Genomic DNA, 27,860 nt, shown 5'->3' on the forward strand with positions numbered 1-27,860 from the left:
CTGGAAGGACTGGCTTATGATGTGAAGCTCTCCAAAAAGTGGTGAATGCAGTTAGAGAAGTAACTATATTAACAACTATCATGACAATATTAATGAGTGAGAGAAGTAGAATGCTTGTGTCAGATACAGGCAGGGGATGGAAGAAGAGGGAGATAGGGACATTGGTGTGGTAAGGTTGCACTGGTGAAGGGGGATGTTCTTTTTTTTATAATTGAAACTCAACAACAAAAATACTTGTAATCATGGTGCTTAAATAAGGCTATTATTTTAAAAAAAGAAAGGAAAGAAAGGAAAAAAGAAAGCTGGAAACATCTAGCATGGGTGAAAATATGGAGAAAATAAATATATATTGGTGGAAATGAAAATTGGTGCACTTTTTATTAGGGTTTGAACTATGACCTGCACAATAATCATGATCCCCAGTCCCAAAGGTCCAACAGAGACAATTGTAACGGAATGGGGCTTCTGGAAGCACAAAGAAAGACGCTATCCTAGGTGCCATCCTAGGTTCAACACAAAGACCAAGATCTCCAACCACAGAAGATGGATTAAAATGACACTGAAGTAACAGAACCTCTAGAACCATAAAGTCTGACTTCATCATAAGTCCCACCTCAGGATCTGTGCAGATACTGAGACCTCTAAACACAGAGCAGAAGTCTTCCACACACCAAAAAAAACACCACCGGGAGAGTAAATGATCCTGAGCAAAGTCTAGAGTTGATCCCATGACAGTATGCTCCAAGGACGGAGAAACCCCATATTTCTTAGGCCAAGTGAATTCCTTTTCGAATGACCCCAATATTTACTGTGCCAGGGCAGGAGGGAAAAAACAAAAATACAAAAAGCACAAAACCTTGGTTATTTATATATATATATATTTTTTTTTACCTTCATTTATTATTGTTGTTATTATTTTTATTTACCTATCTATTTTGGTCGATTTCTCTGTTTGGATGTGATTATTGAAATTGTTGTCCCCAATTATACTTATTTTTTTCTCTTCCTTTCTTTTCTTTCGTTATGTGCTATATGCCATGTTTCTCATTTCAAGACCATGGCGTGTTTTTTGTTTGTTTGTTTTTGTTTGTTTTGTTTTGTTTTTTAGTCTGTTTTTTGTGGTGCTTATCGATATAGCTGGAGCCCTCACTGGATATTTGACACTTCTTTTGGTACTGGTGGAGTGTTTCACCTTCTTTTTCTCCTTCATCTCCCAAATCGATGATGAGAGCCTCTAGAAGGATTCCGCCCATTTTCAGGGTATTAGACTCTTACCCCAGTTTATTTATTTTCTCTTTTTCAGGCAAAACCACGCAACTTGAAGTAGCTAGTCCTGCCTCCAGTTAGAGGGGGAAATAAGGGAGGCATCAAGACCAAACAGGTGCAAGACTACTAAGTAGTAGGTTAGATACAGAGGGGACCACATATTCTAGCCGCCCTGGGGTGAGGGAAGAGGAAATGGGAGGTAGGACAAAAACGGAGGTGTAGGGAGGACAATTTGGTGATGGGAATCCCCCCTGATTTTATGTAAATATGTACCTAAAATATTATTGTCAACAATATGTAAGCCACTATGATCAAAATAAAAATCATAAAAAAAAAGTTGCAAAGATTTTTTTTTTAAAAATAGAGTGTATGATCCAGCAATAAACACCTAGGAATCCATTCAAAGTATGTGAAAACACAAATTCAAGTAATACTTGCAGCCCTATGTTTATAGCAGCATCATTCATAATAGCCAAAAGAACAGCAATAGAATGGATATGTGAGGTGTAAGGTTCAATTCTTAGCAGCAGCAGCACGTGCGCATGCGTGCACACACACACAAACACACACACATACACACATTCTTCTTGATGTACTCTTTTATTTTTTCTTTCTTTTCTTGTTTTATTTTTTTCTTTCTCCTTTTTAAAAATAATTTTACTCCCACTTACCTGGAAATAAATGTATTATTATCAACTGTGTCAATTATGTGATACATGTTCTTTAAATGAAGTAATTAAAAAAAAAGAAAAGAAAAAGAAACATGATTAGTAGCCCTAGAGTAAATGAATCCTAGTTAGTTCAACTTAGAATTAAACTGCACTCCTGAGATATTTTACATTTTCTACCAAGAATATTATAGAAGCACATATTGCACAAGTGTATTGGTATGCAATATGTGCTTCTTTAATATACCTATATTTTTTCCCAATTATATTGAGGTAGTATGGTTTACATGTTATGAATGATAGTTTCATGCAAATAATATGCTAGCACGACCCATTCCACTGATGTCTGTTCCATATCTTTTTTATACCTTTTATACATCTATGTTGTAAACTATACACTTAAAATCTTGTTTAGGTAAAAGTTCTAATTTTTGGATAAAGTTGGTAAAATCTCTTTTGGGGATTTTTGAGTAATGTTTATCATGTTCCACTTTAGTGAGATGGCATTTTGTAATGGGATAAATTTGCTCTCAACTGGTTTGCGTTATGAGTGAATATCATAGTGTATAAATTTGATATGCTTAAGTGTGGTAAAATGATTACCAGTATAGTGTTAGTTAACGTATACCATTACCTTTTTGGGGGTTTGTGAGAATGTTTAAAATCAACTCTTATTATCTTCAGGTACACAGCACATATTCTCCAACCAACAAATTGTACATTAGATACTTGAACTTGCTAACATACCGTTTAACTAGACATTTGTGCTCTTTGTGACCCATATCTTCTTAGTCTTTGATTATTGTCTTTCTTTGAGTTTTGGGTTTTTGCTCCATTGCTGCCTCATTTGTTAGTTTGCTGCCTTCTGTTGTTGTTATTGTTGTTGTGGTGATTAGAGGCTGCACACACTTGGGTATGTGCCCAGGCACACTTTGGTTGCAGTACTTGCTGGGGTGAGGGTGCACCCTTGGTTGTCCTCATTGGCATGCAGCTATCACTCCTGGTGGCAGTGCTCTGGGTACTATCTGAGTTAACAACATGCAAGGCAAGAACCTTAATTGCTGTGGCCCCAACAGCTCAATTTTCAATTGTAGAGGAACCCCTATATAGTTTTCTATAGTTTCTGTACCAGTTTACATTCTCACCAGTAGTAGTACAACAAGGATTCACTTTCCTTACACATCATCTCAGCCTTAGTAACCTGTTGTCAGGTAACAGCCATTCTGACAGATGTGATATGTATTGTGGGTTTGGACTTTTTTATGTATCTCACAGTCATCTGCATATCTTTGGGGGAAATGTTCAGTTCTGGGGCCACACCCCAGTGCTACTCAGTTCTTTCTCCTGACTCTGCACTCAGTGAAGGCCCACTCCTGGCAATATACTCAGAAAATCATATGTGGTGGCAGGTATTGAACCCAGGCTTGCCCTATGCAAGGCAGATGCTCTATCTGCTGTACTATCACTCCAGTGATCTCTGTTTTTTTTTTTTTTTTTTTTTTTGGTTTTTGGGTCATACCCAACATTGCCCAGGGGTTACTCCTGGCTCTATGCTCAGGGAACCATATGGGATGTTGGGATTCAAACCACTGTCCTTCTGCATGCAAGGCAAACTCCCTACCTCCATGCTATTTCTCCGGCCCCTGTCTCTGTTAACCAATTTCAGGCAGTAAATATTCAAACACTAATCCCATCACTATATGGTCTCCTCCCCAATTTTCATACTTTCCCACCCACCATCCTAGTTTGCCTCCTTGCATATTTACTTCATATTGTTTATTGCAACACAAAGATATATGGAATTATCAAAACTTAGACCAACAAAAGTCAATTTTAAATAATTGTTATATCTCTCCATGGTGTTACCAAAGTCAAGGTCTAAGAATTTTTTGAGCTGTGGTTGGTGCTAGTTGAACTGTTGAGGTTCAGTGAACTTGGTAGATTTCTTTTTAACATTCTTTTTAGTCAGATTTCCTGTGTTGCTACAGGGCTGACACTACTATAACATCTTGAGGTATCGTGGCTGCAAGTGGCCATGTGGTCAAGGATATATAGATTTGAAACAAATTTGTTGGCTTGACAGTTTGATAAGGTTCAGTTGTGGAGCTGGACCATTTTTGAGGGGTGACATTGGGCTTCTGTGGCTTCAGGCAGAAAGGGAAATATGCCTCCATTCATTCTGAGAATGCCACAAAGGTATCAGCCTGTACTAGACCACTTGAGAAGAATCAGTGGTTGTTTTCTTTTTCTCTCTATTCATTTTTACCCCCAGTTTGTTTGTTTTTTTAGTTGTTGTTGTTGTTTTATCTCTGCCCCCTTTTGTTGTGGCTGCATTTGCAGTGCTTGGACATTGCATACACACTTGGCTGTGGTGCTTGTGAAGTTCTCAGTTGTGGTGATGCTTGCTGGTGATGATGGTACATGGTAACATCAAGTTGCTGTGCTTAAACAGCTGGCCACTATGTTCCTTCAGCACATTCTTTAGGTGCCATACTTGCACACACCACTTAGTTGAGTCCCCCAATTCTTGGTGTTTGGTGAGGGTTGCTGTGGTGTTCATATACTTGCTCACCAGGGCTTCCCACTGCCTGGCTCTGGTACTCACATACTCCTGGCTGTCATGAGACCAGTTTGTGGCCTTGGGAATGGTAGACAGCATGGCTACCAGGTCCTGTCAGTGGGGCTGCTGGGATCATATTTAGCATATGTGGTGTTAGATTATATCTTGTTTCATCCAAAGCAAAGATCATCCCTTGTTCCTTTGTATCTTTTTTTACAATTTGGTTTTACCCCAAAACAGAGATTGGCTTCCATGTAAATCTGGGTGGGACTGACTTAGGATAGTCTGAGCTATCTGCTCTTACTCTGTCCCTACTCCCCCATGAGGGTCTCTGAACTCAATAAAAATGACAATTCTGGTAGGCAGCTTGTTTTCCACATGAGGTAGAAGATTGCCAAACTACATGTGTTTCATTCTCAACCTGGTTTGGATTTTTTTTGTATAGCGACTTTGCTTCACTCCGCTCACCTGGGGTTGGAAATATAGTATGTGTGGTGATTTTTACATATGGGGGCACTGGGGACTTGGACTTAAGGACCATAGGCTTGCAGGGCAGATGTTCTAACTATCCAGTACTTCCCCTGCATCCTTCTCTGTTCGTCTCTTAATGAGTGATTTTTTGCTATTGAATTGGGTGAGTTATTAATACATGTTGGCTCTGATTACCTTTTCTTTTCTCTCATTCTGTAGGCGATCTTTTCTTGTAGTTTCTTTTGCTGTGAAGATGCTTTTTAGCTTCATGTATGCCTCCTTGTTTGTCTTTGCTAGTATTGCCTTTGCGTTTATCACCAAGTCTTAAATACCACTGCCATGTTGACAGGGAGCTTGCCCTTGGTTTCCTTCGTGGGGCTGAGGGATTCATGCCTTACTCTGTTTTGTGTACATCAGTTTAGTGTACATGTAAGATGGGGGCCCAATTTTTTTTTTGCATGTGGCCAGCCAGTTTTCCTAACACCTTTGATTGGAATGACTATTCTGGGAAAGGCTTTAGAAAGATGATATTTATATCTTCCATTATAAGAAAGGGGGAACTGGGATTATTTTCTAATTTTACTCACTGCCTTGCCTTGTGCTAGAATTAGGAGTTCATTTGAGGTCTTTTACCTGAGACTTAGGAGCTCAGCCCCAGGCTGAGGGAACATGAGGAAGAAAGACGGAAAAAGTAGCTGTTCAGAGCCAGGCCCCCTGTCTGTGTTCTCTAACCTTCCCCATTTCTGTCTAGATTGCTAATAATTTATTTTTCCTGTTCTTTTCATGGTGCAGATGGTGAATTAGTCAGCAGTCCCCAAATAGTAACTTCATTTAACTTGAAGATGATTATTAATAAGTGGAGGAACTTATCTCTGTCCCCTTAAAAGTAGGTGTTAGATAACCTTGAAGATTAAACGTACTGTGTGGCCTGTTTGAAATGAGAAAGAGAAGCTCTGCCAGGCTCATGAAGAAACTGTGTGTGTGAGATAGAGGCAGGAGAAACCCGGACAAATTTGATAGGAAATAATTGATGATCAATTCCTACCTGTTTTTCATATGCAATTCCTACTCTCAGAGTCCAGTGTTTCTTATCTTTTGGAGCACAGGGGTAGGGAAATAAATATTCTGGGTTTATTGCCCTAGTCCGTCAGGGGTGGAAATGCAGTGGCCTGATATGAAGGGCCTTAGTAGATGAGACCGGAACAGTACTGGTCTTCAACTCTGTGTGTGTGTGTGTGTGTGTGTGTGTGTGTGTGTGTGTGTGTGTGTGTGTGTGTGTGTGTGTGTGTGTGTGTTAGCATGTGTGCTTGTGTGCATGTGTCTTTGCTTTGTGACCAAGTAAAACAGCTTCTTGGCTGCAAATATCAGCTTTCCAGCAAAATGACTAGTGCAAGGCTTCCTAGATGTTAAATTTAGATTTAGACAGTTGTATCTCACCTAAAATATTGAGCATTTTGTCTCAGCTCCATGATACAGATTTATACCATACATACCGGTACTAAACACTTTTGTTTGTGTAACTAAGACTGTTTCTTGACATTTTCATCTTCTTACTCCTTTGTCTTTTTTTCTCTTTTTCTTTTAACACCGAAACAGGGCAGATGTTTCTTCCCCTGGTTTTCTATGGGGTTCAGACGCAGGGACCCTTTCATTCCTCTGGCTCTTCTCTCACAACTATAGTCCTCTATGCAGGCTGAAGGGTTTCCTGTTCCAGCAGACTGGATGGAAGAAGTGAGCAGGAGCACATCCTTCCATCTGAATTTACATATTTAATCGTTGGTTAACAGCACAAAAGCATTTTGGTGGGTTGTTTATTACTGCCCAGAAGGCCTCCTAACCATTTCTCTGGGCTACACTTTCTATCTGGGAACCCTCATAGTTTTCTCTAAGTCTAAGAGTTAATTTTGGAGTTTTTTTGTTTGTTTGTTTTTTGGGCCACACCTGTGCTCAGGGCTTCCTCCTGGCTCTGTGCTCAGAAATCGCTCCTGGCAGGCTCAGGGGGACCATATGGGATGCTGGGAATCAAATTATGGTTTGTTCCCGGTCAGTTGTGTAAAAGGCAAACACCCTACTATTGTGCTATCGCTCTGGCCCTATGAGAGTTAATTTTGTTGTTATCTTTCTTACATTGTCGTACTGAGATAGTGGCCTTTAAGGAAAAAAAAAAGTTGTAGAAGATCTGGGAAAAATAAGTGGTTTTGCTTTCTCTCAGATGCCTCTTTTATGGTTATTAAACATTTACATGTTTTCACCCTGTGGCTGCTGCTGCCAGTATAGGGGGAATTGTGTGGGGTCTGGTTTTGATCCTAAGGCCCCTTAATGCAAAACCTGTGCTCTAGCATTATGAACCATCTCCCAAACCATTTGATCTGTTCAAACTTTGTACTGAAGGGAGAATCGTCCAAACCCAGAACAAGACAAATCAAAGAATAGGACTTTCACCATGTCACTTCCATGACACTGCTGGCCATGACAAGCACAGTCATTTTCAGTCGGGTACTGTGCTCACTATATTAAGGAACAAGCTGAGGAAGAGTTAGAGAATGTAATATTCTGTTCATCCCAGCCCGATGACACCAGGATATCTAATACTATGATGACCATAGCTGCCAGTCCTGTCTCGAGGACCCCAGGGGGGTGTCTTGGATGCAGGATTGTACCTGCTGCTCTCTAATGCTTGGGTCCAGACACATAATTTCAGTGCAGCCCCCCCCCCCCGTCCCTTCCCCTCGCCTCCCCCACCACCAGCATGAATGTTTTCCCCATCATGCATGCTTTCTTTTCCATCCTGCGGGTGTTTTCTACATCCCCAGTGTGACAGTGCAGGACTGTGGTCACCAAGAGGCTAGATAGTGGGGATTTGTCCTTGCTTCCTGACCAGAGGACCTGGGTTTGTTGTAAGCATTTATTGGAGGAATGAATATCATCCCTAGAGGAGTGAAGGAACTGGCTCTCCCTCTGGGAATTAGGCTGTTTTCACTAGTAAGTGATGCAAACAGCCAACATCATTAACGGGAGTTTCATGGGAATGCTGCTGAGCACAGCTGGGCTGCGGGAACATCTGGATGGAATCTCCTGCCTGGCTCCCCTTGTTCCCTTCCTGTTGCTGTGCTGGGCACAGAGAGGAGCACGCGGCTCATCTGCATTGGTTTTGTTTTAAGTACAGATGGGATTACACAGGCAGTCTGCGAGAGGGAAATTGTTACCAGGGATATGGCTTTCTGGGGTTGCCCAGGAGTGCCCAAGGGCACCTTAACTCAGAGGCAGACTTAGTGTTCTTCTTGGGGAACTGGTATCAAGCTGGGGTTTCTCATGCCCATCTCTGAGACCTTTCAGGGTTGTGTTCTCACCATGGGCATTTGGGTGCCTGTGATGATGATGTCAGTTGCATCAAATTACCCACATTTGCAGGGCAAATGACCTGGGCATTGTGTTTCAAGATAGTGTTTTCCTTCACAAGGGCAAAAGTTGCAGTTAATTGGTACCTAAGGTTCTCAGGCTCGTTCTAGGTTCTTTTTGTTTCTTTGCTGGTTTGTTGGATTATTTTTTGTTTTGTTTTGTTTTGTTTTGTTTTGTTTTGGGGCCACACTGGGATGCTCAGGGCTTACTCCTGACTTTGTACTCAGGGATCACTTTTGGCAGGGCTTAGTGACCGTATGGGATGCTGTGAATGGAATCAGGTTGACTGCGTGTAGGGCAGGTGCCTTACCTGCTATACTGTTGGTCTGCTCATACTTTCTGATCTAGTTCTCTTTCAGGAATCATCTAGCTAGTGAATGACTCTGTCTTCTCATCTTTCTTTTCAACCTTTGATGAATACCTTAAGCCTAACAGTAATGAAGTCATTGAACTAACTGCTAAATGATGCTCTGTCTCTTCTGTTTACAATTTTGCAGGGGAAATGCCGTGTGTGTGTGTGTGTGTGTGTGTGTGTGTGTGTGTGTGTGTGAGAGAGTGAGAGAGAGAGAGAGAGAGAGAGAGAGAGAGAGAGAGAGAGTAGGTGGGGAGTGAGCGGGTTGTCAGGCTTTGCCTACTTCACTCCTTCCCACTTTGTCAGCAGTTGAAGGTAGACTTTGCTTTTTCCTACTATGATGTGGGCAGTCAGAGAGTGTGAATGAGCATTAACAGCCTCATTAGTGATTCCTGGTTACTTTCTAGGGGCCCACTCCAGTGTAGATGGATGTTTTGGGGAGGGGAAGGATTCTTGATATCTCCAGGGAGCATCTGTTCTTTCTCTCTCCTAGGGCTGCGCCTATTAGTGAGGAATGGTGTGGCCTAGCAAAGGGTGTGCTTGGCTTTGCTTTCTCCTTCCTTCTTCATTGCCTCCAGAATGCTGCTGCCAGTGAGTGTTGATCCTGGTCCTGCTTACCACAGTCCTGGGGGCCTATGGGAGACCTTTGACTCTGGGCTGTCTCCTCCTTGTCGACTAAAATTTCCCCTCCTGGTTTTCCTTTCTTCCCAGCTCCTCTTGCCTTCTCTGAAGGTTTCTCTCTTCCTGGCATCTTGGCTCTCATCCACCCTTGCCTGCCTTCCCCTCTGAGTGAGCTCATCCTCTCAAATATTTATCACTTTGAAATGTTCAATATTAGCCTCTCTTTCTGAGGTTCAGATTTGCATATCCAAGCTTCGAGGACATACTTTAGCTTAACAAATTGTTTCTTTAGCCCAGCATCTCTTTTTTCTCCAGTTTTCTCTTTTAACACACTCTCTCTCTCTCTCTTGTTCTCTCTCTCACTCTCTCTCTCTCTTGCTCGCTCGCTTGCTCTCGCTCGCTCTCGATCTCACTGTCTCTCTCTCCATCTTCAGAGTTGCTCAAGGCAAAAGCCCAGATTAAGGAATTCCTAAACTCTCTTGAATGTTGTACCATGCCTTTGCCTCTTCCTTTCATTGCCGATGCTTGTGTGTGGTCCCTAAGACAGTGTTTGTAAGTCCTTTGTTGCTGACAGTGGGGACACTTGAACAAAGAGATTACCCCAACCCCCATCATTAAAGGACAGGGAGTTACTGGAGCTGAGAGAGAATGTTTCCCTATTCTGTGTTCCTTGTGTGAGAAGGAAAAATGACCAAGCAGGGGGTCCTGAGAGAAGAGCTCCACATCCCAAAGTGTCATTTTCCCAGACTCTGTTCTCCAGTGTTCTTTGCTCATTGTTGTGTGAATTTTCTCTCTATTGTGGGGAGATGTTGGGTACTCACTTTCCCCCTCAGAGCCACAGTTGGTAGATTTGGGGTGGGGGGGGGTCACACCTTGCGGCACTTGGGTTGCTCCTGCTCTGCGCTCAGAAATTGCTCCTGGCTGGCTCAGAATATCATACAGGAATCGAACCTGGTCAGACTCTAGTGCAAGGCAAATGCCCTACCTTCAGTGCTATGGATCCCCAGATAGTAGTTTTTCAAATTAATTCTGCTGGAAGATAACTCAGACATGAACAATTCAGCCATCACAAGTACACAGTTCAGATTTCCCTGTAACTACACATATCTCATACATTTTTATACTCACTTCCTGAGGTAGAAGCCTCATGTCCCAATCCTGAGGATTGGGGAGCATGGGTCAGGAAGCAAATGTTAACACCAGAAATGATCCATGCAAGATTGAAGAGAATAAAAAGGTTCAGGAAACTTCTACCACAAGGTATACCAGCAGGCAGATAGACTAGCTGTGGAAACCCAAACCACAACCAGCTTCTCCTTGAGATCCAAGGTCTTAATGGGAAGAGAAAGACCACTCCCTAGGGTGGAGAACAGATAGGGGTAAGGGACCAATCCAGAAGTACATCTAGTCCATGAGTGAGTAGCACAAGCAAAGAATGATTATCTTGAATAGAATGAAAACTGATTACTCCAATCACTTCCCACCCAACTAAGGAACCGTAGCATGTTTTTATATCTCTAAAGTTGCCTGCTGTGGATACAACCTATCCTTGGAATCCTACACTGAAAAGCAGTGTTGCTTAAGTTGCTCTGTATTGTGGCAATTAACATACACTATTCATTTTATTGGGTAGTAATACTGTATTGTAAGAACTGACCACATTTTGTTTGTCCAGTCCTCGGTTAATCAGTATTTGGATTCTGTTCAAATTTTTGGACATCTATGAGCAGTTTTGCTCTGTTTGTGAAGGTGCTGTATGTCTTCATTTCCCTCAGTTTTCTATATATCTCTCTCTATCTCTTTATATATTTAATGGAATTGTTGGGTCCTGATGTTAGTGTCTTGAGGAATTGGTTTTCAAAACAACTGAGCCATTATTCCTGCCAGCACTATCGAGAGTTACTTTGTGTGTACCATCACCAACTCAGTATCATCCTACCTTTTGCCCCCTCACTTTTTTTTGAGCTAAACTTCCTGGCAGTGCTCAGGAGTGACCCTTGGCAGTACTCAGGGGCCATCTGCTGGGGGGGGGGGGTTTGAACCAAGTTCACTGGCATTGCAGCTGCCTGCAAGGCAAGTACTTTAACTCTCGTGACTTCTCTCCAGCTCTGACCTGTCTTTTGATGCTGTCCATTCAGGTAGATGAAGTTGTGTCTTGACTGTGATTTTGACTTTCATTTTTCTGATCATGAGTGGTACTGAGCATTTTATTGCTTGCTTATTGATCATTCATATATATTCTTTGGAGAATATATACATGTGCATTCAAATCCTTTGTTCTTTTAAAATTCTGCTGTCTTTATTTGGAGTTTCAAGAATTTTAACACATTCTACATGCACATAACCTGTCAGATACTTAACCAGCATGTGTTGTGTTTTCTCCAATGTTGCAAATGTCTTTTTCTTTCCTCACTAATGCCACTTGCAGCCCAAAGGTTTTGTACTTTGATACCAATAGTTTTTTTTTTTATTAATATAACCATGGTTATGATGTGGCCAGGCAAAGGATAACTTCCTTTTCTTTGAAATGGGTGCAAGTAGTAGGCAGAGCTAATAATAGTAGCTACTACTTCCTAGTAGGCAGAGCTGCCATTTGTAATTCTCCACTTGTGACCTCCCTTCTCAAATGGGTATTCCTCCTCTTTCTTTATTCTTGGTGGGGCATTGTCTTAGGGCCTGCTGGTCACATTGCTGATGGTCTGAGTGGACCTCCATCCTCCAGGAGTGATTTTTCAGTTGGTGCAGGGTTAGTGTTTTAACAAGAGATTGTTTTAATCTTGTTTTAACAACAAGATTTCTTGGCCCAAGAAACTTGTTATCATCAGATACTGAGACTCTTATCCTTTACCTCACTTTCCCCTTTGCTTTCTTAGAGCACCGTTCCAGGGACCTAGTTAAGTTGTCTGTGCCTGTGCTTGGTGGTAAGGGATGTCTTAGAGATGTTGCTGGACAGCAGTCCCACATCCAGAGGGTCCTTCTCCAGTCTTGCTCATTTTATTGACTGGATTTCAGGCCTGAGACTGCCTTTAGGGATGTGGATACAGTGAATCTCGAGCTTCTAAATTTCCTGGATCAATATGAGATCATACAGTGGTGAGGTATAATGTATGGTATTTAAGATTTAATTTTGTCAAGTAAGGACATTTGGTAATGTCTCTACCATCAGGATGAAAAATAAGAGATTTTCCTATCAAGAGAGTATTGATAAAAAGAATCCCAAATCAACCAAATGAACAACCTCCCCAGCAAAAAAGAAAAAAATAACCCTAAGTTAAATACATTCATCTTTTTGAAAAGTCAATATATGAACCTATATTTATTTTTATACTTACCACTAAGAAACACATTTTGGTCTGTAGATTGATATTTGGGAAGCCACACTTACCTACTCAACACAAATCCTTATTTGAAAAGTAGAACCTTCCCTTAATCAGGAGTTTTCTCTGTGTGATGCTGGATAGCAGTTTTAAACAGGTGCCTTCCCCAAATGGAATGAACCATTTTAGCTCCTCTGCTGGCATTCAAGTAGTTCTCTAATGGCACAGTTGAGAAGGAATTGTTTGAGGTATTTGTGAGTCTAAATGTGAATTGACCTTTAGAAGATAAGAAAAAAAAAATTGGTGGTGGTGGTGGTGGTGGGTGTCCTCTGTTTACAAATACTCTTCATCATTCCTGGATTATATATCAAGAGTAAGAGCTGCATAAATTTTTATTGATTGTCTCATCTAAATTAAAATGTCAAGTAGATATTAGGGTTTTATCATAAGGTAGTTATTGGCTGTCACATCAGCACATTCATTATAGTAATTGGGCAGTAAAGAAGCCGGAGGAGTAGAGAATATGCTATAGGTTTTGATGAGATGGTAGTTACGGCCTCTTATTTATGGTTATGAAATCTTGTAAACTGACACCGCCGACCATGTCTTTTGTTCTCGGTTTCTCCTAAAGAGACTTATAAACCAGCTTCCCCGTTTATAAGTCTCTTTAGGGGAAGCACAAACTTGAATCAAGCAATACACATGCAAGGTCCCATTCCCAATTTTTCTGCACTTTGTTTTTTTCCAGTACATTTGTTAAATTCATTTAACAAATATTTGCTCATCACTGTTTGAAGAGATCTTTATAGAGATGTAAAAAGCAGGGGCCTCCACGGACAGATGAATAGGGAGGGAGCAGGTAAAAATGTCGAAATACAAATCAATTCATATTCTACTTGTATCATGTTCCACATGTGAGCCACGTATGTGGTAAGTTCCTTCAGATTGGGATAAATAGTAATTCAGGTTCAGAGGAGAAAAGATTTCCTTGCCTGGGTTTTCAGAGAAGCCGATGTAAGGCTCATTGATGGAGGAATTACTTCGTGTCCAGGACACAAAGCTCTGTACTATCTCTCAATATGCATCACCATTCTAGAGCTCCAGAGCTAAGTGGTTAAATGCACTGACACGGAAATCAACTTTTGTTCTAGGCCCAGCTGCCTCACAACCTCATTTTGTGTCCTTGAGTATATAAAATTGATGTAATAATATGTGTCCAGCATCTCTCACTATGAAAAATGAGATAATGCGGGTGCCTAAGCTGCTCCCTGTGGGGAAACTCAGATTGCCTGGCAGGTGTGTATTTTTTCCCCCAGCTAACTCAGGCCATACATTTGAATGGGAGGCAAGCACCGCTTTGCACAACTGAAAGGATTAGTGTCCTTAGCCAAGTGTCCAATTTATTGCTAGGGAATTGCTTATTCTTTGTAATATCTGAACTGTTTGAAAAAAAAAATGTCCTGGATTCCTTGGAGGACCTGTCTATGTGAATGCAGAGTAGCAGGATATGTTGAAAGGGAACCACTATGTTTATTGAGCCTCCTGCTGTTTTAAATTTTGACCTTTGATCTTTAAATTCTTAGATTCTTCTAGCAGTTCTTTCGCTTAGAAGAGAAAACTGGGGCTTACACGAACCTTCAGAGTTGCTCTGTTCATATGACTATTTCACGTGTGCCTTGGGATCTCACTCAGCCACTTCACTTTGCTTTGCAGTTTTCCTTGCAGGCCAATGAGGCTCCATCTCTGTGTACACATTTCTGTGTCCATGATATGTTTCTGCTTTTTTTGCTAGGTTGCTTCTAGAACTGTTGGAATTGCTGTTTGACAAATTCAATGCTGTGGCCACGGCTCACTCTGTGGTTCTGGGATACCTGCAAGACGCTGTCCTGACTGCCCTGACTCAGCAGGAAGACGTCAAATTGTACGACATGGCAGATGTGTGGGTGAAGATCCAAAATGTCCTGCAGGTAAGCTCCTCAGTCTAGGGGATCCCAGCATTCAGAATGATGGGGCACAGCTAAAGCTCATGCTGCCCCCTGCCCAATATTCTTTTAATCATAAATAGCATAAGAAAAAGAAGAAAAAAGTTTCCATTGAAGCTATTTCTTTGAATGTCATTCACTTTAATCATGTTTAGAGAAACATTTAAAGCTATGTTTTTTCTATCATTTTTTTTTTTTTTTTCCTGTCGGGGCTACTCCTGAGAGTGCTGTTCATGCACTTCTGGGTTCAAACAAAGTTTCCTATGTCTATCAGGGACATACTCTATTGAATATAGACCCCCACTTCCTCAACATATCTTTTAATAGACAGATTTTGCAGGCTGTGAAAAGAGGGACAGATAGATTGGGGTAATAGTACAGTAGATAAGGCACTTGTAAGCTGCCAACTAGGAATCAAACCCTGGAATTCCATATGGTCCTCTGATCACTCTAGGTGTAGTCCCTGAGTGATGGGCCAGGATTAACCCCTGAGTACTACCAGGTAAAGCCCAAAAACCAAATGAATAAGTAAGTAGAAGGAGGTGTAGAGTCTCAGGTTGCAGTTAGGAATGTACGGTTAGGATTTCTGTTATGTGTTTTATTTCATTAAATCTTCATTAAGCTCTTCAGTTTTGACATGTTCTATATACTGTTTTATACACATATATGTATAATGATTTCATCACTATATTTTTTTTTTTTGGTTAACTTGGATATTTTGTCAATGGCAAATGTCATATCAGTGGCAGATCAGGAACTTATTTTGAGAGATGAAACAAAACAAAATTTGTTAGTGTAAATATATAACTTATTTTTTGAATGACAGAATATATAAATGCTTCGTGTAATACTGCAGAAGAGGTATTTGGAGGTTTTTATTATGTTTTCTCTCTATGTGCCAGGAAATATATTTGATTTGGTCAAATAAAATTATAAATAAGATTAAGAGTTGGCTGAAGTAAATTTGGCATAGCTAAATAGAAGTAATGTAGTCTGGCAGTACCTACTGATGAAAAAAATTAAGCATTTGTGGAGAACCAAAGAATATAGTTGTAGAAATTAAATTACTTGTATGGTAAATAGCCCTTATAGGAAAAAATTGTAATTGTAAGTTGTAGTCATGTTTTTTGAGAGTAGAAGAATGTTTGAGAGCACAAACATACAAAAATGTATGTTTGATTCTTGGTTATTCATACATTTGAGGGTGTGCATCCATGGTAGATGGTTCAGAAGGAAATATAGAGGTTGCAGCTTCAGTCCCTGAGTTTGTTTTGCTACTCTGTCAGTTATGTGCTCCCAAGTAGATTTGATGTATTTGTGTATTGAACAAAATATTTTTATTTCTTGGAAACTCTTACTTTACCATTTTGGATTTTGGTTTGTTATTCTGTGATGAGGATATATTCTTTGAGGTCACATATTTATTTTTTTTTTATTTTTATTTTTTTTGGGTTTTTGGGCCACACCCGGCAGTGCTCAGGGGTTACTCCTGGCTATCTGCTCAGAAATAGCTCCTAGCAGGCACGGAGGACCATATGGGACACCGGGATTCGAACCAACCACCTTTGGTCCTGGATCGGCTGCTTGCAAGGCAAACACCGCTGTGCTATCTCTCCGGGCCCCACATATTTATTTTAAGGATGAAACAAGATAACAGTTTAGATTTCAAATTTAGTTAGCATCAGGGTCACTACTGGCGTGATGCCTGGATTGAACCTGGGTCTGTCCCAGGTTAGCTGCATGCAAGGCAAACTGCTGTGCTATTGCTCTGGCCCTTTAGAAGACTTTTAATGTCTTTTGTGGAAAGTGTGATTTGTCCTTCAACTTACAGTTTTATAAACTGGGAGCATGTTAAGTTCACCTATCCCAGACCTATTGAGAGAACATTTTTATAAATAAGGATTCTGTGATTTGCGTTTAGTGCTTTTTGCTTTTTTTTTTTTTAAAGCTCCTTAGATGATTTTGATATATTTATTTCAGGCCCTGTAACTGTATGCTTTTGCGTTGGGACAGTGGTTCTCAAAGAATCTTTACTGAATCTACCTACATCAGTATTATTTAGTAAATTCAAAACTCTAGGGATGAGGCCTTGGCCTGTTTCAACAAGCCCTTTGGGTAATGCATATGTATGCTGATGTTTGTGGACCTTTGCTTAAGCTAATTTGATGGCCATGGGGAATTTTGACTGGGGTGTGATCAGGTGAAGTAGGATTACATGGTAGCATTAATCAAGCTGTGTAAAGGACTAAGTGGAAAATGACTAGAGACTAAAGCAGAGAAACTGTTTCTTAGGTTCAGAGGTACTGCATTATATTATTCGAGATATTTTTGATAGAAAAATAACCAAGATAGTTAAAGATAATAAAAGAAAAGCAAGAAGAGAGACAAAAAATTCTGTAAGATCATGAAGTTTCCAAAATGACAAGTATTTTAATGATGGCCTAGTGTTAGATTTTTGGACTTAAGTATGTGGTAGTTATTTGCAGTGAATGGGGTGAGGGGAAGTTGAGTAAAAAGATTGTTGATTGGTGAAGTGAAGATTGGTGAAGTGAGAAGAATTTGTAATCTGTCTGTTTTTTTGCTAGATATGTTAGTGACCTGGTAGGAGTAGATGAACATAAGACTAAGGATTTAGGGATTAAATGTTTGTCAGTATGTACAGTTTAGAAATGATGATTTGGGCTTAAATTTCCAGGGAGAGGTTTTTAAGGGTGGTTCTTTGTTTTATTCCCCAGGCCTTACCTGGTAGGACTCAGGGGCTAATCATGGACCAGGTACAGCCACAGCTCTGCATACTCCTCCCACCCCTTTAGGGATTCCCCCTAGTTCTTCTGATTTATATACATGTTGACTTATGCTCTTGGTATAAATTTAAATGCCCTTTAGGTTAGAATTGGTTTTGTAGATTGAAATAACTCGGAAGAGTAAGAGGCAATGTTAGCCACTTAGACCAGTGCCAGGGTGAATGAAGGGGCTGGTGTTCGCATATATGATAGCTGGAGTTCTCAGTGTTCCTACTTAAGATTTCAGTGTTGCTCTGAATTGAAAATGTTTCTTCTTGAAAAATACACAAATTTCCCCCTCCCCTTTTTTTTAGCCACACCTAGTGGTTTTCTTCCTTCAGGGATAACTCCTTACAGGCTTGGGGACCAAAAGTGATGCAGGGGGATCAAATCCAGATCAGTCACCTGCAAGGCAATGGTACTACCCTCTATAGTGTAGTGTAGTGTAGTGTAGTGTAGTGTAGTGTAGTGTAGTGTAGTGTAGTGTAGTGTAGTATCTATCAGTGGTCCTCAAACTATGGCCCATGGGCCGCATATTGTATTTGTTCCCATTTTGTTTCTTCACTTCAAAATAAGATATATGCAGTATGCATAGGAATTTGTTCATAGTTTTTGTTTTGACTGTAGTCCAACCCTCCAACGGTCTGAGGAACAGTGAATTGGCCCCCTGTTTAAAAAGTTTGAGGACCACTGGAACACTATTATTCCTGTGCCAACAAACTAGTTTTTGATCTTTGCTAAAAAATTAAGCTGCTGGGCCCTGGGCTCTCCCAGGCAGGCCAACTCCAATTGGTATTGGAAGGCTTATTTGTTCCCTTTTGCTTATATCTAGGTAGAGCCTTGAGGACAAGGCTCTAGCTATCACACTAATAGGTGTCAGGACTATTTTTTCCCCCAGGGCCACTGTGTAAGCACACACTGTCACACTTTCTTCTCAGTTTTGCACTCCTTTTGAAACTGTGATAATAGAAATGCATGTTTTGCCCTTCTGAGCAGCAGCAGTACCTTCCAAACGTGTAACTCACTTGGTGACATGCCTGTCATGCCATTCATCAGCTGTGCATTTTCAAGTGTTTGAGAGGGTGCCGGTCTCGATTTGTTGGGGAATTCTTCTGAACAGAGGAAAGTACTGCCTAGTATGATACAAGCCTGTTATTCATTGAGTGTAAAGATTTTGGGGGAGAAACAACTCACTTTTTGTAGACCTCATTTTCAGATAGCACTACTGCTCTGCCATGCCCTGTGATGTGCTAAGCCATATTCTTTAGCCAGAGGGGCTGGGGTGCTATGCTTACACTGTTCACCTCTAAAAGTGACCCCACCTCTGATCTAGGGTCTGCAGTCTGAAGTGCCTTGATTTCTTCTTCTGGACATGAAGAGAAACAGTGTAAAATTGTTTTACTTTTTGTGAACAGCTACGTGACTATTTGAATAGGGATGAAATGAACCTCATGCAGAGAATACTGGAAGCCTGCTGTCAGATAAGGAAATCCACAGACACTGCTAGTCCACGTTGTGATCTCGAGGGTTTTTTCCAAGCAGACAATTGCAATTTCTATTTTGAATCCAGGACTGAAACTAGGTTATTCTTAGGTTTTGTGTCATTTGATATTTTGGTTAGCTGAGGATCGTGCTTTTAAAATAAATCTAGCCTTTTCCTTAGTGTCCCAGACCTGATAATGTGGGAGATTATTTCTGCAGACATAGATTTCCGTTATTTTTCATCCTTTACAATTTTCTGATAACCTCTATTTTAGCAGGCATATTAAAGTCTTGATTTCAGCCAGGCCATTGAGCCTCCAAAAAAGGTGCTTGCTCCTGGAAATTTCCTTCTGTCATCAATTCTGATAACAGAATTTTGCTGGATGAACAGAATTAACATATGAAGCTTAAATAGAAATGTTTCTCCTAATTGAAATCTGGGGTGTGTGTGTGTGGTGGTGGTGGTGGTGGTGGTGGTGGTGGTGTGGTGTGAGACAGACTTGGCTGTGTACAAAGCTTACTCCTGGCTCCATGCTTAGAGATCACTCCTGGTGGTGCTTAGGGTACCATATGTGGTACCGGGGTCTCATGCAAGGAAAGGGCATTCCCTGTTGTCCTGTTTCTTCAGCACTGGAATCAGTTTTATGGCACCCTTTTGTTACTTCATGTTTATGTCTCATCTTAAAAACAGATACTAGTGGCCAGACAAGGGATTCCCTCTGGTTCCTATTGCTGATATGGTCAATATCAGATTGCTGGTGAGGTTGTTCTAATGGACAGTGAAACCTTGTGCCATGTACATCTGAATACTTGGGTCAAACTTTCATGAATGGTATTCTGTTGGTAGACATTCCAGACTAGTTCAGGCTGGTTAAAAGTTGGCTCTGTTTTTAATCCTAGTGACTCTGGATGAATCTGTTTGGACCTGGTTAGTTTTTGCTTCAGAGTTGCATTTCTCAATCAGGAACCAAATGGCCCTTTCTAAGTCCCTAGAATATTCCAAGGGAGTCACAGATGAAAATCATGTGATCATGATGTGTGTGTGTGTGTGTGTGTGTGTGTGTGTGTATGGAGGTTACAGCAGGAGACAAAGAGAACACTTGATAGGATGGTACACAGATAGGGACTTGATAGGGGGTACACAAAAGGGAGACAAGGTTGGGAGGGAACCATAGTGGGATAAAGGTTAGGAGATACTGCTGTAGAGAACCCAAGACAGTGAGATCCTTTCTACTGACAAGTGTCCCTCCAGAGGCCGGAGCGGTGGCGCAGCAGTAGGGCGTTTGCTTTGCTTGCAGCTGACCTAGGACAGATAACTGTGGTTCGATTCCCCCAGTGTCCCATATGGTCCCCCAAACCAGGAGCGATTTCTGAGCACATATACAGGAGTAACCCTTGAGCATCACAGGGTGTGGCCCCCAAACCAAAAATAAACCAAAACAAAACAAAACAAAAACAAAAACAAGTGTCCCTCCAACCTGCTCCTTCTAAAGTTGAATTTTGCTTTTATGTGAGAGAACAGACTCTTGAAGGTCACGGTTTTGTCAGACCCGACTCCTAAGGTCAATGCAAGTGTATTACTAAACAATGTTCTGTGTGCTTATCAAAGTGTTATGTATCTGGGCCAGAGCAAGTGAGTAGTGAAGAACCAAGAAGTTATAATTAAGTGATGGGGGTTAATAGCAAATGGTAGAACTGTGTGATGTGAATGGACTTGTTAGGTGACTTGAAAGTAACTGGCATGATCATCTCCTGACATTGTTCTTGTCTGCCAGAGAATAATTTAGAGCAGCAATAATTTTATTTTTTTAATTGGGCAATACTATTTTTTCTCTTTTTCTTTTCTTTCTTTTCTTTTTTTTTTTTTGGTTTTTGGGCCACACCCGGTGATGCTCAGGGGTTACTCCTGACTGTCTGCTCAGAAATAGCTCCTGGCAGGCACGGGGGACCATATGGGACACCGGGATCCGAACCAACCACCTTAGGTCCTGGATTGGCTGCTTGCAAGGCAAACACCGCTGTGCTATCTCTCCGGGCCCCTTTTCTCTTTTTCTTAAACCTGCTCTGATTGTAGAAATAATGGCTTATGTGCCTAAATTCTGGAATATGGTGATATATATAGTTCTTTTGTTTGGTTTGTTTCTTCGTTACTGATGCCACACTTTTTAGACAATTGGTTGAGGCTCATCTAGTTGGGTGTCCTGTGTTCATGACATCAGCTGGGAGCTTTCACTTGGGTTTGGGGGATCCAGCAAGACTTGATGGCATGGTGGTCTTGGATTAATGGGTTTCTTCTATGGCAGGTGGCTTCCTAAAAAAGAGAGTATTCTTCAAGTCAAAGTTCAAGGCTTGATACCACATAAGATCTAATGCCCAGCCTTAGAGATGCATAACCATGTATACATGTTATCTTACCTACTGCCTTATGTTGGTCAGAGGGGAAGCTTGGATTCAGCCGGAGGAGAGACAAAACAGGATTTACTCAATAGGAAGAGTGACTAAGGATTTGTGGGAGCTGCAAGTTTTCTTTGCTATATAATCAATCTATCAGATCAGATATGGGAAGAAGATATTGCCACAAGGTCAAGGTCATCATTTTATTCTTATTTACTGCTTGTAATTGGTTAGAGAATATTTATTATTTTGAGGGGTTCTCTCTCCCAGGTAGAACTCAGAGGACCGTATATACCATACTCTTGGTTATTCTGAGCCTATTGGGCTGGACTTTTGAATGCAAGAGCATGAGAATATGGTTTAGCTTGGGTACTGTGGTGTCTAGGCCCATCTGAACTACTCTTGCAGTACTCAGTGGCCTCCAGGACTATATCCAGTGGTGCTGGGTCTCCAGAGTTACCTTGGTACTCAGGGGCCTCCAGGCTATAGTCAGTGTGGCTCTGGTACTTGGCAGTGCTAGATCAAAACAGAGTCTTGCACAGTTAGGTATGTTTCCTGCCACCTGTGCTGTCTTCCTGTCTTCAGGGAATTCCTCAGTGACTTTCACCTGGTAGGACAGGTGACCGCTGGGTGAACTTACGTATAAGTCCAGATTCATGTGGGAAGATAATGGGGGTCTGTCCTAGCATTGCTTTGTTCTAGTGAGTTTATGAAAACTCTTGCAGAAATTACACTTTATTTGATATTTTAGATTCAAGGCCTGAAATGATTTCTTACATATCTTATTACTCCCTCTAACCTTTCTGGTCCCATTTGTCATGTTGTTCCCTTTTCAGAGATGAAGAAACTGAGATATGAGCTTTAAATCATATTTTTATCATCCATGAGTCAAATTCAGATCACTTCTTGCCCTAAATTTCTTTTTTTATGATGTTGATATTTCTTTATCACATAGTGTTTCTTAAAAACCTCTCAAAATTGAAAAATTAAGATCTCTAACGGTTTGGCTCAATAATCAGATTCACAATTTATGATGCTCTTAGAACTTTTAGATACCTCGGTATGGATTTCTTATTATTAATATTCAGATTTTTTTAGTTGCCTACAGATATCTTGAGCAACTGAACAAAAAATGATAGCATCACTCATTTTCATTTAGACATTGCATTTCCACAGCCCACACATTGGTTTGATTCATTATTTCTATATTTTGGAGGAGGAACGGTTGTTGGGCGCTCAAGCAGAGCTTAAGGGCCACAGGGGTGATGCCTAGCAGTACTCTGCCAACCAGGTTGAACAATTCAATACTAGGGCCCAGGATGCAAGGTGCTTAGAACCTGAGTGCTGGAGGTATATTTATTGTGCTTGGAGTGAGGTAGGGGCCATGTATTTTGGGGACTGAAACTTTAGTATCTGTGTATGGAATAGCAAGAGCCCCATGATTAATGAGATCTCTCTTCAGCCCTCATTGTATTTTTTCCTATTATTGAGGTTTCTATCATTTCATATCCTGTACTGCAGCCATAATATTTTCGTAACAACTTAGGTCTAGCTTCCTTTAATGATTATTTCCCCAGTCCTACACTGGTCCTCAGATTAGAGTTTGCAAGTTCTCCAAATCGAGAAATAATGCTATTTCTCTGCTCAACTTAATGTTTCTTTTAGTAGTTTCATATATTCTCTATGAGCATAGTTTTCTTTTTTAAATTATGTTTTCCTTCCAGAATTTGCATTTTCATTTTTGTTCCCAGCTCTCTTGGAAAAAAATTAAATCAGTGATATATAAGCCTACTTTGGGTTATGTTTGTTGCTTTGGCATTTAACTTAGGGAATCTGTGATATAATTTTTGTTGATTCTTTGAGTTGAAATGATTTTTAGCTCACATATTTTTTTAAGTGGCAGCTCTGCATTGAGGAATTTGTCTCTTGGTATATTACTAAGTGTATGTATGGAACTGTATTTACACCTTTCCATGTTTATCTGCATTTAGAAGATGAAGATTGGAAATTGTAGGTATCAAAGAATAGCAATAGTCACACAATAGAGATTTGGCTTTTCTGGTTCTAAAATGTCAAAAACTTGGATAAATATAATGAGGTTGTTTGAAAGCTTTTGCAATCCCATTTAGGGCCAAGGAAAGAACAGTGATTAGGGAGATTTTAAAGGAGAATGAACTTTCAAAATCTTTTCACATCGACTCTAAAGAAGGGAGACTCCCAGTGATGGGGTGTTTTAGAGCCTTGGCAGTTGGGATCAACAGTAGGAGATTCTGCTGTGTGCCTGTGAAAACTGAGGTGTTATCCTTTGAATTATATTCCAGGGAGCTAAGGATTGAGCACAGAAGTTTTGGGAGAGGTTTGGCCTGGAGAGAGAAATTGAGGCAGTGTCTCTCTGCCTTCAGAAAGCAGTCAGTGGAGGCTGCCCACTTGGATCCATGAGAAAACCCAAGTTACATACAGTTCAGGGGATAAGGCACTTGCTGCTGACACCAGTTTGATTTCCAACATTGCATACTCCACTGAGTAATGCCTTTGCCAAGCAGGGAGCAATGGTGGATGAGCCCTCCAACAAACAAATACAAAATCAAAAAATGGGGGATAACTCACGAGGGTAAAGCATGAAACAGGGTTTAGTTTGTCATCAGGATGAGTTACCTTAGCAGAATGTATAGTCGCTAGAGCTAAAACTTCTGGAGGAAGCCATGTTTTGTATTTTGTATTTCTTTGTGTCCATATTCTCTCTCTGTCTCTCCCTGTTCTCATGTGGTTGATTATAGCAACCTAACTTTGAGCAGGCTCCAGATGCAGTTAAAGTCCAGTGTGGTGCCTGGAGAAACTGACATTTCTTTACAGGGTAAAGAAACCTTTCTCTCGGGCCCGGAGAGATAGCACAGAGGCGTTTGCCTTGCAAGCAGCCGATCCAGGACCAAAGGTGGTTGGTTCGAATCCTGGTGTCCCATATGGTTCCCTGTGCCTGCCAGGAGCTATTTCTGAGCAGACAGCCAGTAGTAACCCCTGAGCACCAAAAACCAAAAAAAAAAAAAACCGGAAAAAAAAAAAAAAAGAAACCTTTCTCAGGACTGGAGTGACAACACAGTGGGTAGGGCATTTGCCTTGCACATGGCTGACCTGGGTTTGATCCCCAGCATCCCATTGCCTGCCAGTAGTAATTTTTGAGCACAGAGCCAGGTGTTACCCCTGAGCGCTGCTGGTTGTGCCCCCTCCCCAAATGAAACCCCTCTTGGGATCAGAGCTATAGTAAATTAAGTTGGGTGCTTACCTTACACATGGAAGACCCAGGTTTGATCACCAGCATCCCATATGGTTCCAAGAACACCACCAGTACTAAGCTCTGAGTACAGCAGGGTTATTCCCCCAAAATTCTCTGAACAGGTCAGGAATCATGTAAGTGGGACAGTGAGCCACATTGAGCCAGTCAGAAAGTAGAGACCTTGGAGCTGAGTTGATCAAGTATTTATTAGCGTCTTAGTTCATGTGGGAGCCTAATCACCAGGGTGTCTGAGAGTTGGTGAGTGAGGGTGGGCTCCACGTTTCCTGGTATTTGTTTCAGGGAATGTGGCTAGTGGAAATCACAGAAATTATCTTTAGCTTTAGCAGTTTTTCATAGCTTCAAGTTCCCTTAAAAACATTTTATTTGGTTAGATGCCACAAAGTAGGTGGCAGTGCCTTAACTGTATGCGTGTTGCAGGCCGAAGCCTCTTCCATCCTTGTCAAGGGGAGTGCTAGGGTGTTTGCCTTGCATGTGGCTGACCCAGGACGGACCTGGTCCAGTGTCCCATTATGGTCCCCCAAGCCAGGAGCGATTTCTGAGCGCATATCCAGGAGTAACCTCTGAGCATCACTGAGTGTGGCCCAAAAACCAAACCAAACCAAAAAAAAACCACCAAAAAAACACCCCCTTAAAAAAAAACCCCATTTTATCCAGTTATCACTTAACTCTTGAATAATATTTAACATACCCACTTGTTTCTAGTAGATTTTTGCTGAGTGGTAGCATGGAAGATATTTTTTTGTTTTGTTTTGTTTTGTTTTGTTTTTGCTGTTTTTGTGAAATCTTTGTTGATGGTAATGATGACCAATTTCTCAGAGGCTAATTGTCTTCAAAGTCATTTTCTCTTTGGGGTCGAGGGAGAAGGGATCTATGAGCCACATCTGGCACTAATCAGAAATTACTCCTGGCTCTCTGCTTAGGGGTCTCACCTCTTCAGTGCTTAGGGTGGATCATATATGGTGCCAGGGATTGAAATGAGATCAGCTATGTGAAGGCAAGTGTCTTAATCCTTATACTGTCTTGTCTTATTGGCCAGTCCACCAAATAATTTAACTTTTTTCCTTTGTAGGATTATGGAGGAAAGTTTATAGCATTCATTAGTGCATGTGTCTTTTAAAATCATTTATGGCCTAAAGTATTGATTGGTATTATCAAAGAGTTTTGTCACTACTTGAGTGTAAAGTTTTCCAGGCTCTGAGAATAGATGACAAACAATGATGGTGAATGTCCCTGCTTGGACTATGATTCCATCTGACGAAGAGGAGAGTACCTGCCTCATGGACCCCAATACATGATGAAAGCTTTGTGCAGAATAGCCCATCTCTCAGGGATAAGAGCGACAGCATGGTAACTGTGTGCTAGCAACGTGATATGGCAACGCAAAAGGCCAGCACTATTTTGGGCAGAGTTGTATAGTGTGCCATCTCCTTCCAGAGTGAGGGCTGTGTGTCTGCATCTCTGGGGACTGCAGAAGAAGGAGCAAGTGGGAGGCTGCTGTGGGGGTTGGATACACCCCAAGCTTTGCATATGGGAGGAGCTTGTGCTGAGTGTCTATTGCAGAGAAGTATTCAGGTGAAGCAAATTCTCAGGCCATCTGGTAAACAAATAAACAAAAACCAAAAAACCCAGTCTGTAGAAAAAGAGATCTTAAAGCAGAGAGATGTTGTGTCCTCAATGGGAGCCTAGGATGGTGTCATTGGGGCCAGTGAGTGCTGATTCTTTGGTAGTGTGGCTTGACCAAGACCCTGAATACTAGAGATGCTTTGCTCAAGCCTGATCAACAGATGGCAGAACAGAAAAAGGGGCTCTGAAGTAAAAGTGAGCAGATACTATTTCTTGTCAACTGTTTTTCTTTTTGTTTTATAAAAGGATGGGCAAGAATCACAGAACCTGTTCTCTTGGGAAATAGGATATGAAATAATAACCAGATCAGTTGGTTCACAGTAGTCACCAATAATGACCACTATCAACCAGATGTTCTTGGTTGGAAAAATGCAGATGTTTCATGTAGGGAAAAGAACCAGGCAGGCGAGACTATGTGTGGAAAAGAAATGGCAGGCCATGAAATGAAGGAATTGCTTTCTACAGGCGTGTTAGTTAGCAGAGCAGAAAGAAACGAGGACATGCAGAATGTAAATTGCATGTCAGAGAGTCTCCCTGCAGAGAGAGAACAGTTGGCCTGGAGGAGGATCCCCCAGGAAAATGGGGTTGACTTGTATTGAGTATTTGATCCTGACAGGATTGAATGAGGATCAGTAGGGAAATCGACTGAATATCCCTGGGAAGTGGTTTCATGTCTTTCTTCTTGAAATCGGGGAACTTGCTGATGATCTGTTGACCTGCTGTGATCAGAGGGAAATGTCATCTCTTCTTTCTCTGCACCCAGACACAGTCCGTGTCTATGTTCTGCTGATTGACATCTGCTCAGTGGGAATGCCAGTCCAGGGCCTGGCCCAGGATGCTCCCCATGATTTGACAGGATTACTTGGTGCTGTTTGGTTGGCAGCACCAAGGGACCTGTCTTGATGCTTTTGATAGAGTGGGCTGGTGTGTTAGTGGGTCAGGGTCTTTTTCAAAGATAGTTAATGGTTCAAGAGGCTTGTAATGTTGTCCTTTGGGAAGCAATCGCTGTAGGAGTTGACCATCTGTATTCTCTCTCCTTTTCACTCTCAAGGAGTTCACTTTTAGGAAAAAAATTCAGTCTAAATGACATGTTTTCTACAGACCCGTGTTCCCTTCAGATTCCTGGAAGGAAGGATTCTTCAGAAAAAGCTGTACTCTACTTGAAGTGTGTGTGGGGTGACAGCATCATGCTTTGGGGTGTGTGTGTGTGTGTGTGTGTGTGCGTGTGCGTGCGTGTGCGTGCGTGTGCGTGCGTGTGCGTGCGTGCATGTGCTTCAGCCACTCCAAGCAGTGTTTGAGGGCTGTTTGGTGCTGGGATAACAGCGACATGAGACATATGCTCAGCCACTTGAGCCATATTTCTATTCTGTGTCCCATTTTTTTATTGTAGTCCCCTTCTATGAAAAAAGAAGTAAATCGGAGAACTTTATTTCAGGCACATTGCACATGGCCTGTTTTTCTTTAATAGTTATTTAGGTAAATTGTTTTCTTAGCTTGATATTCATATGCCTGCACAATTTGGATGGAGTCCATTTTTCCTTGCCTCCCCACCCCCCCCCCCCTACAGAACTTCTGTGTTTGGATAAAACCAGTCTCTCTGTATATCTTCCAAATACAATTCTGTCCTCTCTTGCACTGGACTTTGTTTAG

General features: G+C 41.3%; 1 protein-coding gene and 1 non-coding gene across 2 annotated transcripts in view; one reads left to right on the forward strand and one right to left on the reverse strand.

Annotated features, from left to right (window-relative positions):
- The window catches only part of EXOC4 (exocyst complex component 4), an 871,527-nt gene that overhangs the window by 118,070 nt on the left and 725,597 nt on the right, over positions 1–27,860 (forward strand). Inside the window, exon 7 of the mRNA XM_049774305.1 lies at positions 14,447–14,621. Within this exon, the coding sequence (XP_049630262.1) occupies positions 14,447–14,621 (175 nt within the window). The remainder of the gene's footprint in view (positions 1–14,446; positions 14,622–27,860) is intronic.
- Positions 24,938–25,065, reverse strand: LOC126033128 (U6atac minor spliceosomal RNA). Its single transcript, XR_007504287.1, has one exon. It is a non-coding gene; the product is annotated as a U6atac minor spliceosomal RNA (small nuclear RNA).

The sequence above is a fragment of the Suncus etruscus genome, chromosome 1 (genome assembly GCF_024139225.1).
Source record: "Suncus etruscus isolate mSunEtr1 chromosome 1, mSunEtr1.pri.cur, whole genome shotgun sequence".
NCBI lineage: Eukaryota > Metazoa > Chordata > Mammalia > Eulipotyphla > Soricidae > Suncus > Suncus etruscus.